At 31.5% G+C, this 12,189-nt stretch overlaps 1 protein-coding gene across 2 annotated transcripts; it reads right to left on the bottom strand.

Annotated features, from left to right (window-relative positions):
* Positions 1 to 2,305: 2,305 nt before the first annotated feature.
* LOC109819027 (guanine nucleotide-binding protein alpha-1 subunit) lies at positions 2,306 to 8,607 on the bottom strand. Of its 2 annotated transcripts, none has more exons than XM_083062650.1 (7): positions 7,777 to 8,607; positions 7,224 to 7,317; positions 6,979 to 7,038; positions 6,816 to 6,895; positions 5,651 to 5,696; positions 5,446 to 5,557; positions 2,306 to 2,884 (listed from the first exon to the last, which is right to left on the bottom strand). In XM_083062650.1, the coding sequence occupies exons 1-5, from the start codon at positions 7,812 to 7,814 to the stop codon at positions 5,678 to 5,680; spliced, it is 291 nt and encodes a 96-aa protein (XP_082918776.1). In that variant the 5' UTR covers positions 7,815 to 8,607; the 3' UTR covers positions 2,306 to 2,884; positions 5,446 to 5,557; positions 5,651 to 5,677. The 2 variants fall into 2 exon arrangements, with proteins under 2 accessions (XP_082918776.1, XP_082918774.1); XM_083062648.1 differs by having other exon boundaries at positions 5,651 to 5,847; positions 7,777 to 8,541.
* Between the last annotated feature and the right edge of the window lie 3,582 nt (positions 8,608 to 12,189).

The raw sequence follows: 12,189 nt of genomic DNA, 5'->3' as shown, positions 1-12,189 counted from the left end.
AATGTGATAGAAAATAACAAAGTAAAAAATAAGAAACATTATTGAAATTAAGAGGTTAAAATCTTAGAGTTATAATTTATTAACCTTGATCCATCAATATAAATTGCAAGAGAATTCTTAGACCTTTGCCGTCAATTTTTCTTCTAAAATTGTTTACAATCATTGTTCAAGGAAGTTACTCATCTTTACCTTTAGAAAAACCCTAAATTGCTTGTAAAGAGTTATCTCAATGCAAAGTGTATAGAAATATAGAAATGAATTAATAAATTAATTCAATTGAGAACTAAGAAAATCAATTTGATCATTCAAATTCTTATAGTTTAATTATTTTAGGGTTTTGTTAACCAAAAAAATTAATTAATAGAGGCAAGGCTAAAAAATACTAAAATAATACAATAATTAATAAAAAATAATTCATTTAATTTATCATAGGTAATTCATAAGGAACAATTACATCACAACTTTAGAAGATAAAATCTAGCTAAACATGGTGGATAAACAACCCAACATTATGCTAGAATTCATAAAACAAGGGAAAGGAATCAATTGTAGGGGAAATCCTTCTTTGAGGGTTTGACTTTTAGCTTCTTATAAACCTCAATGGAGAACAAAAAAAAAATTCTAAAGACTATAGACAAAAAGAATATGATAAAAAAAAGTGGTTGGACATCCCTATTTATACCTAAAAAAAATTAGGCAACCTTTTAAGCATGAGCGTGTAAATCAACTAGCATGATTATGCATTGCAACATCAGGTTGCATCCTTCACATAGTTTTAAAAATCAGACCGATCATCAAACCTGTTAGTGGGTTATTAATTGAATCACATAACTCAATTTTTATTAATTTTTTTTAAAAATATTCATATTAAATATATTTTATACTTATAAATTTTATTAAATTCATATCCTATTTTAAATTTTAATTTTCATCTTATTTAAAATTATCTTTATTTTTATTTTGTATAAAGAAATACATAAAAAAAATTACATGTTAAACTGTAAATTAATACAAATTAAAAATATAAATAATATGTACATATATAATATGCTTGCAATTGATGTCGCAAAATAAAATATGTAATATCTACATAGATATTATATTATTAAATATATAATTTAAAATTAATAATAAGCTATAAAAGTTATTTAAGTTGCATATATTACAAATAAATACATTAGAACAAGTAGTCATTGTTATATTTAATAAGACTTTTTGTTCTACCATTAAAAGATTCAATTCTCATTGTTATTTTTGTGGTTTGTAGTCCCTTAAGAAAAATAAAAAAATTTGTGGTTGAACCGGTTTGGCCCACTGGTTCATTGGTCGGACTGGAAAATTGATGGTTCAATCCAGTTTGAAACGGGTCAAATGCATAACTGATCCAACTTAAGGTTCGGACTGGCTGGACCACCGGTTCCCGGTTCAACCCGTCCGACTCGCCGGTTCGATCCAATTTTTAAAACACTGATCCTTCAAACTAGAGGGTGTTTGATAATTGTCAAATATGTCAATATCTTTTATTAAATTTAGACAATTATATAGCATATCTTATGCTTTAGAATCCTATTTTTGCAAAAAAATTTGGTATTTTTAATTTTATCTGTTAATTAGTACAATTTTGGTATTTTAATTTTAATTTAAAAAAGTTTTTGAAATCTTTCACTTAAGTGTTGAGATTTCCGTTGAAATACTTTTGTTAATATTTGTAAATTCGTTTAATTCTATCAACGGTCTCAAACACGGCAAGTATACCGGCCGTTCAAGTAGTAAAAATATCGTATCCACAGGGATTAGAAGGTAATATAAGCATTTGTTGACTATTCGTGACTAAAGAATAATTCCAATTTCATAGTTTGTGCAGTGAATTCAAAGTTGTGACTATTGGAATGAAAGCTGTAAATAAATATTGTTTTGTGAGTGGAAAATGTAAGGAATGGTATTGTGGTATTGTGAGGTTGTGGGGGTCAGATTTCACCAAACGTAACACTAATGTATCCTTAATCTCTTGTTGAATTCATTGCTTAGTCAACCCAAGAGTTTACTCAAACCTAATCCCTTAGAGAAAGAGCCTAGGTGCAGATATTGAATATCAATCCCTTGAGTACCCAATATCTACACCCGCATTACGGGCTAGGGTTTAAGACTACTAATGGGTCAAGCTCTATCCCTAGATACAATCACCACTAGGCATATGTTTCAGAACTAGTTTCAAAGGTTATTTTCCAATACCCATGGAACCTTAAATCATGCAAAGGGTGATCAATCCAAAGCAAGCATTAAGAATAGAAACAAACACAACAAAGAATAAAACAACATGTATATATATATCATTAAAACCGTAAAGATTACAATAGAGTACGTTGGTTACATCTAACCCCACAAAATGGGTGAAACCACTCAACAAAGAGGGCAAATACAAAATAGAGATGGAAGAGGAAGTGAAGAACCGAAGGAAAGATCCGCACACGGACGATCCCAAGCCCTGGGAATCCCTTCCGCAGCTCCTGGAGGCACCCAATGTGAGAATAGGGAGAAAGATCCCCGAAAATGGCTTCAAATACGAGCCTGGGAGATCAGATTAGGGTTCCGCGCCCGGCGCACAATTCTTCACGCCCGACGCAAGTTCTTCCAGAGAAGTCAAGCACTCTCTGTCTCAACACAAGCCCGGCGCAATTCCTTTTGCACCCGGCTTAATTCCTTTTGCGCCCGGCTTAATTCCTTTTGCGCCCGACGCAATATAACTGGCAGAGATGAAATACTCTGTTTTTGTCACGCCCAGCGCGGGTTATATTGAGCCCGGCGCAGAACCTCTTCTCTGCTCCTTAGCTTCTTAGGTTTCCAATCCTAAGAGTCTTCAATCCTCAAGTCACTAGCTCAATACCTGCACAAAAATGAGGTGTATTAAGGTATTGTTAGCTGAATTTGGGTTAGTTATATCTGCATACAAAATGAACCAAAAAGAGAACAATTATATTGCAATGGTTCAAAGGATGAGTGGAATTTGTTCAATAAGTCTCATCCAAAAAGAGGTAAAATTGAGACTTAACATTAAGCAAGATAGTATACAATTGTTGTTGATAGTAAATTGAACAAAAGTTATAACTCCTGAGTTATAATTCTTTAATGAAATTTTGGTACTAAACAAATGATTTAGTTAAAAACTTACAATTGTTCAACAAGAAATATTATATTTAGTAAAAAATAAAATAAAGCAGTAAATTGTGAAAAGTTTAAATTTATAATGAGAATAGTCATAAATTGATTCACCAACTTTCTCAACGCAAATCCTTTTAAATTTTCACTCAATATTGAAATTACACGGTTAATTTGACAACCTAGAATTATATTTAAACCTTAATTTCTTAGGCGAGAAATTATAGGTTGTTTAAGGAAAATCTTAATCCCTTGGTAATTTTTTGCTAAGCAACACATTAAGGTCAACAACAAAAAGTTGATTGATAAGGTTTATCCTATTCCTAATAATAAACCTTATTAGTGTTTTATCTAGTTCGTAGTTTCAAAGAGTTTCCCAACTCAATTAAAAATTATAAAATCAAGCAAAGGTTGATTAGGTAACAAAAAGCATTAAGCATAAGAATAAAATGGTTAACTAAATAAAGACTTTAAAGAATGAAGAACACAGATAATTTACATAAGTACAATAGCTACCTCAATCTCCAACAATAGAGAACTCAACCACTCATGACTAAGGATTAGATAAAAGAAAAGGAGTTTTTGACTGTCCCATGATTACAAGATGCTCTCACAAGAATTCTCTATAATCTCTTTAAAATTGTGCTAAGAAAGTATTGATACACAAATCTCCTAGAGATCCTATTTTATAACATCTTCTAATGGGCTTTTAGGTAAGATATGCGAGCTACATGTGCTTGCTTTAAGCGCCCATGTAGCTTATTCTAAGTGATCTTATGCGATCTTCTAAGAGTATTTTCTGTTATTTATGACTCACCTAGAGCGCTCTTATGGTGGGTTTGAGCGAATTTTGCTCACTCAAAATGCCCATGTAGCTTACTTTGAGACATCTTGTGTGCTCCACTAGAGGTACTATCTGACTACACTCGCTCATAAAGCTCTCTTTGTGGTGGCTCTAAGCAAATTTCAATCACTTTGACCGAGTACTCTCACTTTAAGTGAGCTAGTATCATCTCCAGGGACTACTCTCTAACTTAGTTTGCTTCAAGTTGAGATTTGGTCACTCTAAGTGAATTTTATTAGTTCAAAGCGGTCTTCTATGTAGCTTGGAGCCATGGTTCCCCTTTGAGACTTGTAGCTTTCCAATTATTTTCTCCATGTGTTGTATCTCAACAATAAAAAATATTAAAATTACTTAATATCTAAACAATTAAATCCTAAAATAACATTAATTAATTCTTGACTAAGTGTTTTGTGATGAAAAAAAAAGATTTAGAAGCATAAAATATATATTAATAATTTTATAAATTGAATAAAAGTTATATGTATATCTAGTAATTATCAATGTTTGATCAACTGGGGAGAAAAAAAAATTGCTCGCTCAAAGCTATTTAATTTTTTGCTTTGAGCTAGCACTTCGCTTAGAGCTATCATCAATTTTCGCTCAAAGTAAAAGTATTTGCTCAAGCTACCTCAACTTTCACTCTAAGCTAGTGCCTTGCTTGAAGCTATCATCAATTTTTGCTCTAAGCAAGAGTACTTGCTCAGAGCTACCTCAATTTTCACTATGAGCTAGCACCTTCCTTGGAGATGCCAACAATTTTCATTTTAAGCAAGCACGAAAAAATTGTACTCACTTGTAGGTATCTCCACTATTACTTTAAGCTAGCACTTCACTCGAAGCTACCATTAATATTCATTTTGAGCAAGCATAAAAAATTTCTAACTTCTTTTTAGAGTATGCAGTGGCATGGCCAACAAACTTTAGGGACTAGTAGGTTGTTAGCTAAGGAGCACTAAAAAAATGTGTGATTTGTGGCGGTTAAAAACCGCCACAAATGGCATTACCAGCATCATTAATAATCGTCGGTCCACGCCAGAAAATTCAATTACTTTGTGGAGGTTTTAAACTGCTACAAAATGCATTTTAATGTTACTTGCTTTACAGTTTCTGGCGGTTTTAAACTGCCACAAAATCCATCTAAAATTTGCTTCATTCAACATTTCTGGCGGTTTTAAACCGCCACAAATAAATGAGAATACTGAAATGGTACACACACATAACTCCATCAAGTGCAAAAGTGATTTCATCCTATGAGAGAGAATATCAAAATCAATTTGACTAATGAGTTACTTATCATATGCTCTAAAACAACGACAGTCATTTTCCCATAAGAAACGCACGCTTACAACAAATATCAGAGATTGAAGTGACTACGACTACGACTATTAATCAGAAACTACACACATACAATATCGGTATTTATTTATTGAAAGACAGAGTATCACCTTCCCATATAAAGAAACATGAAATTTCTTTGAATCCTCCAACTGAGACATCTCATCCAGGATACCACTGATGGTATTTATCATATCCGGTGAACTAACAACGTGAAGGAACCTAAAGAAAAATAATACTAGAGCTAGTAAGGATTTCCTATAAATAAACACAATTCACAAAGGAAAATTAAATGAACCATTATTTGATAGAAACCTCTTAACAGTTGCTTTTGAAAACCATTCAGCCCCATGCAGATTTTCTGGTAATTTAAGAACAAAGTTTGCATCAAACCCTTCAGCACACAAATCATTTATTGCAGGTAAATGAGGCAACAAATGTTCCAAATATCAAGTTGCCACTTTATCGAATTGTTTCCCTTTTTAGACAAATGCCTCGTACCTATCCCACCACTGTGGAGAGAAATATGTAAATAAGCAGGAAAAACAAAATGTATAACATTAACATGAGGAACAGATTCAACATAAACTACTCTGTGTACAACTGAATGTACTGAAGAAAGAACAACCTAGCAAAGGAAAACATAATAACTCTAATAGATTAGATAAACACAATAGTGCATCACTGATATATTAGAACAATCCTGCTTCTAAGATGTAACGACATATGTCAGACAACAACTACACTAGTGTTAGGACAACTCTAAAATCATTATATTCTTCAATTTCATAACATTTTTTAGAAAGAAAAAAAATCGCATTAGAAATTTAAGTAAAAATCAGCAAAAAATGATGCAGGATAATTAATGATATCATCTATTATTAAGATTTGAAAGGAATAATAGCTCATGTTTTATTTTATAGGTCTTTTTTAGCCTCGGTGAAAAATGATAAAACCCTTTTCAATGATGGGATTGGAGCTAGAGGTGGAACTGAAATAAGGAATTTTCACTGGGATATTTCATTTTCTGATTAGGACTCAATTTTACTTATTGAATTCTAAAATCACTAAGAGTAGCTTCCTCACAAGTCAATTAATTGTGTTGGCTAAGGATTGAAAAGAAATTCAGTTTTTACATGTTAATTTTACATTTATTTAAAAATGTCACCTTATTTTCAATTTTCTTTCCTTTTTTCAAAAGTTTTTATAAGAATTAATGAAAAAAAATAATAAGTTATTTTCAATGTTCCTATACAAATTTCTCAAATCAAACTTGCTTACTATGTTATAAACATGCATCAACATATGTTTTCTGATGGGAACACAACCAAGATTCTTCTGGCTTGTTATGCAAATAGAAACAGTTATATAGAACAAAGCAAGAATATGTCTGAATTTGGAAGGCCTCTATTGGCCAGGATCAACTATTTTTCCTTCAGCAGGGTCATTTATGCCTCAGCAATATAAAGAAGTTGCTTACTCATATGCATGCTCAATCTCTTGTTTCCCTGTTGAAACCGGTTGGTAATCTTTGAACCTCTCACATACATTAAGTGGAACCTGCACAATGAAAATACATTAGACTGAAATTATGATAACCTCTTTAGCAAGGATAAAATGTACAATATTAAGATGGTTCTTACTTTCAGGATCTTCTTCTCAAATATGTCAAACTTGTTTAAGAATAACATGAAGGATGTTTTCTGTGTATGGAAAAGAGAAAGACATTATTATTTTCTGAGATGAGAAGAAATCTTAACTGTGAAAAATATAAAGCTTTCAGAAGCAGGTATCTTATAAAGGAACCAGAGAAAGAAAAAGCTGACATAAGAATTTTTCACATAATTGTAGTAGAAGTTAAAGTTAATAAAGACTAAAAAAAATAAACCTCAAAACATGGTTGCTTCAGGACCCACTCGAAAAGTTCCTTAGTCTCCATCATTTTGTTTATGTTTTCATCCTCAAAAAGTGTTTGATCATACCTGAAGGCAAGTGTGATTCAATACAATTTTAGCTTTGAACATTTTATAATTATGACGCTCTCTTGCCAGCAACATTGAAAGGATACAAGAGTTAATTAATCCACTCAAATGTCCTAGCACAAAAATATTTATGTATTCCAACATTTTTATTATTAGTAGTAACTAAACTAAACATACACAGTGGCAAGACTACAAGGAGCTCAACCTTCACTTTTGAGTAAAACCTGTATAAAATAAACTACTGAAGAAGTGTCAAACAGAAAAAGTAATAATCTTATAAAAACCTTAAATCACTAAACAAAACAACTTTCACATGATTTCTTTCATCATGATTAAGTAAATTGTCAATAATCTTATAAATTTATGAATATGTTAGTGTCACAGTAACAAAGAAAGCACAGTAACTAATCGCATGACTGTGAAATGAAAGTGTAACTGTGCCACCAAAGTAGAAATTACCATGGTAGTAGTTGAGAATCCCTCACTCTCTCCGGCATCTAGCCCCACCGCAAAATCCTCAACAGCTTCACCACCTTCTGGTAATCCACCGAAATCGCTAGCTCTGACGACTGGTTCCGCCGCAGAACGGAGGCACTCGGCGACGGTGTTGACGCGCTAAAGAGAACGCACTTGGCAAAACGAATGAGGCCGATCAACGTGACGAGGTCCGTTTTGGATTGTTCCCCGCTCCCATTGATAATCTCTTTCTCGAGGCTCTCAATCTCTGCTGTGCAACTGGACGCGTCGCGAATCTCTAGTTTGTCAAAAATCAAAGAGAGATGCGCTTGATCGGGAACGATCTCGTGCTTGATCTGGTTGTTTGGGTGGAGTTCTTGGAGAGGGAAAACATCGAGGAGCGTGGAGATTTCTCCGGTGCGCCTGTGGAAGGTGTCGGCGACGGTTTCGATTTGCACGAGCAGATTGAACTTACTTTTTCCATTGAAGTAATCTTCAATTAGCGTTTTGATCTTGTGGAGAACGATGTACATTTTCTCGGGGCAGAGGATCAAAGAGTAGGGGAACAAAACGGAGTTGGAGCTGTGTTTTGCGAATGGCAGAGGAGGAAAATGGCGGTGTTGGTGAGGGAACATATTTGATCCGTGAGTTGAAGCAAAGACTAACTCATGTGCCCTGTTTTTTATTATTATTTTGAATTAAGTCTAAACTTTTTTTTTTTTTTTTTTTTTTTAATAAAAATATTTCAATTAAATTGACTGGTAAACACTGTGGCGGTTTTAACCGCCAAAAAAATTTAATTATTTGTGGACTTAAAATAACTCCCAAAATTATTACATTTTTGGCGGTTTTTAAAAACCGCAAAAAAAAAAAAAAACCGTCAATAATTACTTGATTTTTCGTAGTGGAGGAGGTGAAGCTACAATTGAGTAAAACTCTAACTTAGAGGATTCATAGCCTATTTGAGAGGCCAAAATTTCTTCTCTTAATTATCTTAGTACTTTATTTTAGTATTATTTTCTAAGTTATTCTATTTTGATGTGTTGTTCTCTGTTTGTGATTGTTGGACTGAAAATGAGAGTCTAATATTGAACAATATTATTATCTGTTAATCAACAAGAGACTCTATATTTGGTAAAAGTTGATTCTTATGTGTTTTGATTATAGAAAAATAATGAATTCCTTGGTAGTCTGACTTCATTATAAACCAAAAATGATTTTAGTGATCTTTGGTCACTTGTGTTGTCATGTAGTTGTTTTGAAAATGAAAGATAAAGAGAAAATTTGAATTGGATGGTAATTGATATGTTAATAGAGATAACCCTTTTGATTACACTTGAATCACAAATGAAGAGAGTAAGCATATTGAAAATCCATAACAGTGTCAAGATAGCTAGTCTCTTTGTAATTTCTTCATGCATTTCTTAGTGTGGATATGATATAATTACCATGGTGGATGATGTGATTGTTTGGATAATTAGAAAAAGAATCCTTAATTGATGAGATTTGTTCAACTTAAGTTTTTCAAAAATATGTTTAGTTTTATAGAATGGAAACTATGCTTGGTTTATGTTTGCTTAGTGTAATATTCTGAATTTATAATATTATATTATATATATAAAAAAAATATTTCTTTTTAAATTTTATTTATCCTATTTAAAATAAATAAATTTGGTGGTACTATTAGTTTTTTAGATAGTTACAATTTACATTTTTAGAATAATATTTTAATCATCATATATATATATATATATATATATATAAATAGTCATATTTAAATACATATATATATATATATATATATGACATCCAATAATATAAATATTTATAATATTATAATTATAAATAAGATTATCTATTATAATTTATATGATAACTTATATATTAATAAGAAAGTAAATGTATTGGTATAATTAAAATAAATAAATAAAAGACAAGTGATGTAATACGTATTACGTGTGTGCTTAAGTGTAGATAATGTGAATGGGGTACGTGTAATGTGTGTGCAGTGAATGATGGGGGGAGAATTCTATACGTGTATAGGAATAGATAAAAATGTGTGTGCAGTGAATACGTGGCATGTGAAATAGGAATAGATAAAAAAGGAATATAAGGACAGTGAAATGATGAGTAAGATAAATATAAACGTGAGGTGGAGAAGATAAGTAAGTACCGCAGTAGATAATGTATAACATGTAAATGTGTAGTGTAATTAATTGAAGAGCACAGAGGTTACGCATGACCTTACGTAACCCAAGGGGTATTACACCCCTATAAATAGGTGTTACCATTGAACGGTTCGAGCATTGTGAAAGAAAGCAAGAACGTAGATAGAGAAGTACGTGAAAAAGAAAGACACTGTGTTAGAAACAATTTTATATCTCTACTAAGGTAAGGGGAGGAGAACTTTATCTCTTTAATTTTATATACTTTTATGTTTATGTTATTTTTATCTAGTGAGGTGCCCCTAACCTCATTTATTTGCTTATTCTATGATTATTTTTATCTATAATAATTATTAATATGTTCATATTTTATATTGTTTAATTATTTTATAATAAGTACCATTGTCATTTAATTAATTGGTGCTCATAATATATTTTATTTACGTATATGTTATTTAATTAAAGTTTAAATAGTGATAAATTCTCAAATTTATTTAGCATGATTGTTTTATGATTGATTATAATATAATTTTATTAAAATGTCTTTGACTTGTTTTAAAGATAAATATTACTCTATGGCCATAGAAGATAAAATTTGAATTATTTGTAGCTGGAGGTTTGACCTTGGGGATTTAAATAAGTAAGAATTGTTGATTAAGGTGAAATATCATTTTATTGGTTGATATGATAATGTTCATTTATCCTGACTAGTCACTACAAGTTTAATTCAAATTTTAATGTTAATCATTATTAATATATATATATATATATATATATATACATATTTCTTTTTATTAATTATTGCTACACATGTTATGTAATTATAAATATTTATTTGAAAATCATTCTCACTCGTTATGTTTCTTGTGTAAATAAAATTATAAAAATCATTAAATAAATAGAGATGGATGTTCCAGCGATCCCAGCTCCTTTTCCTTCAGTCATTTCTGCAGTCTTCTCTGGCACAACATGGAGTATTGATGCTCTAGCCAACTCAGTAACTTTCAATGGTGTAGCTGTGTCTTCATTCACTTTTTCTCCATATCAAGAAATTCCGACGGTGATAGATGGACCCATCGTTGTTACTTTTACTTACCCCCAGAAAATCACGTGAACTCTATCGTAAATTTGTTCCAACCACCCATTTAATTATTATAGAAGTAGAAAAAGAAAAATATGATATGTAGATAGGCATAAAATAATCTGTACTATATATATGTAAGAAAAGCAACTACGTGCATAGTGGAAAATATGGTATGATGTATAATATTATTATTATATATGTGTTTTCTAGCTACAAATATTATATATATATATATATATGGATATTACTGAGATTAATATTAATACGATTAGGCATTACATTTTAGTGGTATCAGAGCAACGTTCCATGTGTAACTTGGGGAAATGTGCTAACCATGTTTCTAGTATAATAAACTAATCTATAAAATTTCAGATGGCAGGAAGAAGAAATAACGAACTGACAGAGGTTGTACAAGCTATTAAGGATATGGCCGCAGCCTTGTTATGGAATCAACGACCGGAAGGAATGAGGGAGTCACAGGGACTGGTAGAATTTAGAAGCAATAAACCTTCCCATTTTGACGGAGGATATAATCCTGAAAAGGCTGAGTTATGGATAAAATAAATAGAAAAAATATTTCGAGCCATGAACTGTCCTGATAACCAAAAAGTAAATTATGCAGTGTTTATGTTAGTAGGAGAAACAGAATATTGGTGGGATAGTACTAGGAGACTATTAGAAGGAGGAGGAATAATTATTACATGGGAAGTATTCAGAGCTAAATTTTTTGAAAAATATTTTCCTAATGATGTTAGAAGGGCTAAGGAAATAGAATTTATGCAATTAAAACAAGGGAACATGACAGTGGGAGAATATGCTTCTAAGTTTGAGGAATTAGGAAAATACTCTACTTTCTTTTATCACCCTGATGAGAGGATGAAATGTATTAAATTTGAGGATGGACTTAGACCAGAATTAAGAAAGGCAGTAGGGATATTGGAAATCTTTGATTTTCCCACATTAATACACAAGTGTCGATTTCTGGAAGGTTTTGATCATAATAAGGACAATAGACCAAAATCCTTTGGCCCTCAATTTAATAAGAAAAGGAATAATGAAGGAAAACCTTATGATTGACCACAATGGAAACCCCAATCTTCTCAATTTGCAGGAAATTCCAGTAGACCCATGAATAGTCAAGCTAAGTGTCTTAAGTGTGGACAGGGT

Source organism: Cajanus cajan, chromosome 8 (assembly GCF_000230855.2).
Source record: "Cajanus cajan strain Asha chromosome 8, NIPB_CcT2T_4, whole genome shotgun sequence".
NCBI classification, from domain to species: Eukaryota; Viridiplantae; Streptophyta; class Magnoliopsida; order Fabales; family Fabaceae; genus Cajanus; species Cajanus cajan.
This window is presented reverse-complemented; position numbering and strand designations above follow the sequence as displayed.

Excerpts from the sequence above, each read along its gene's own strand:
- LOC109819027 (XM_083062648.1), bottom strand. The coding sequence starts at position 7,814 with ATGCCGGAGAGAGTGAGGGATTCTCAACTACTACCATG. Across the intron at positions 7,039-7,223 it reads TGAAGCAACCATGTTTTGAG|AAAACATCCTTCATGTTATT; the intron begins GTTTATTTTTTT and ends TTCCATACACAG. Across the intron at positions 6,896-6,978 it reads TTGAGAAGAAGATCCTGAAA|GTTCCACTTAATGTATGTGA; the intron begins GTAAGAACCATC and ends TTCATTGTGCAG.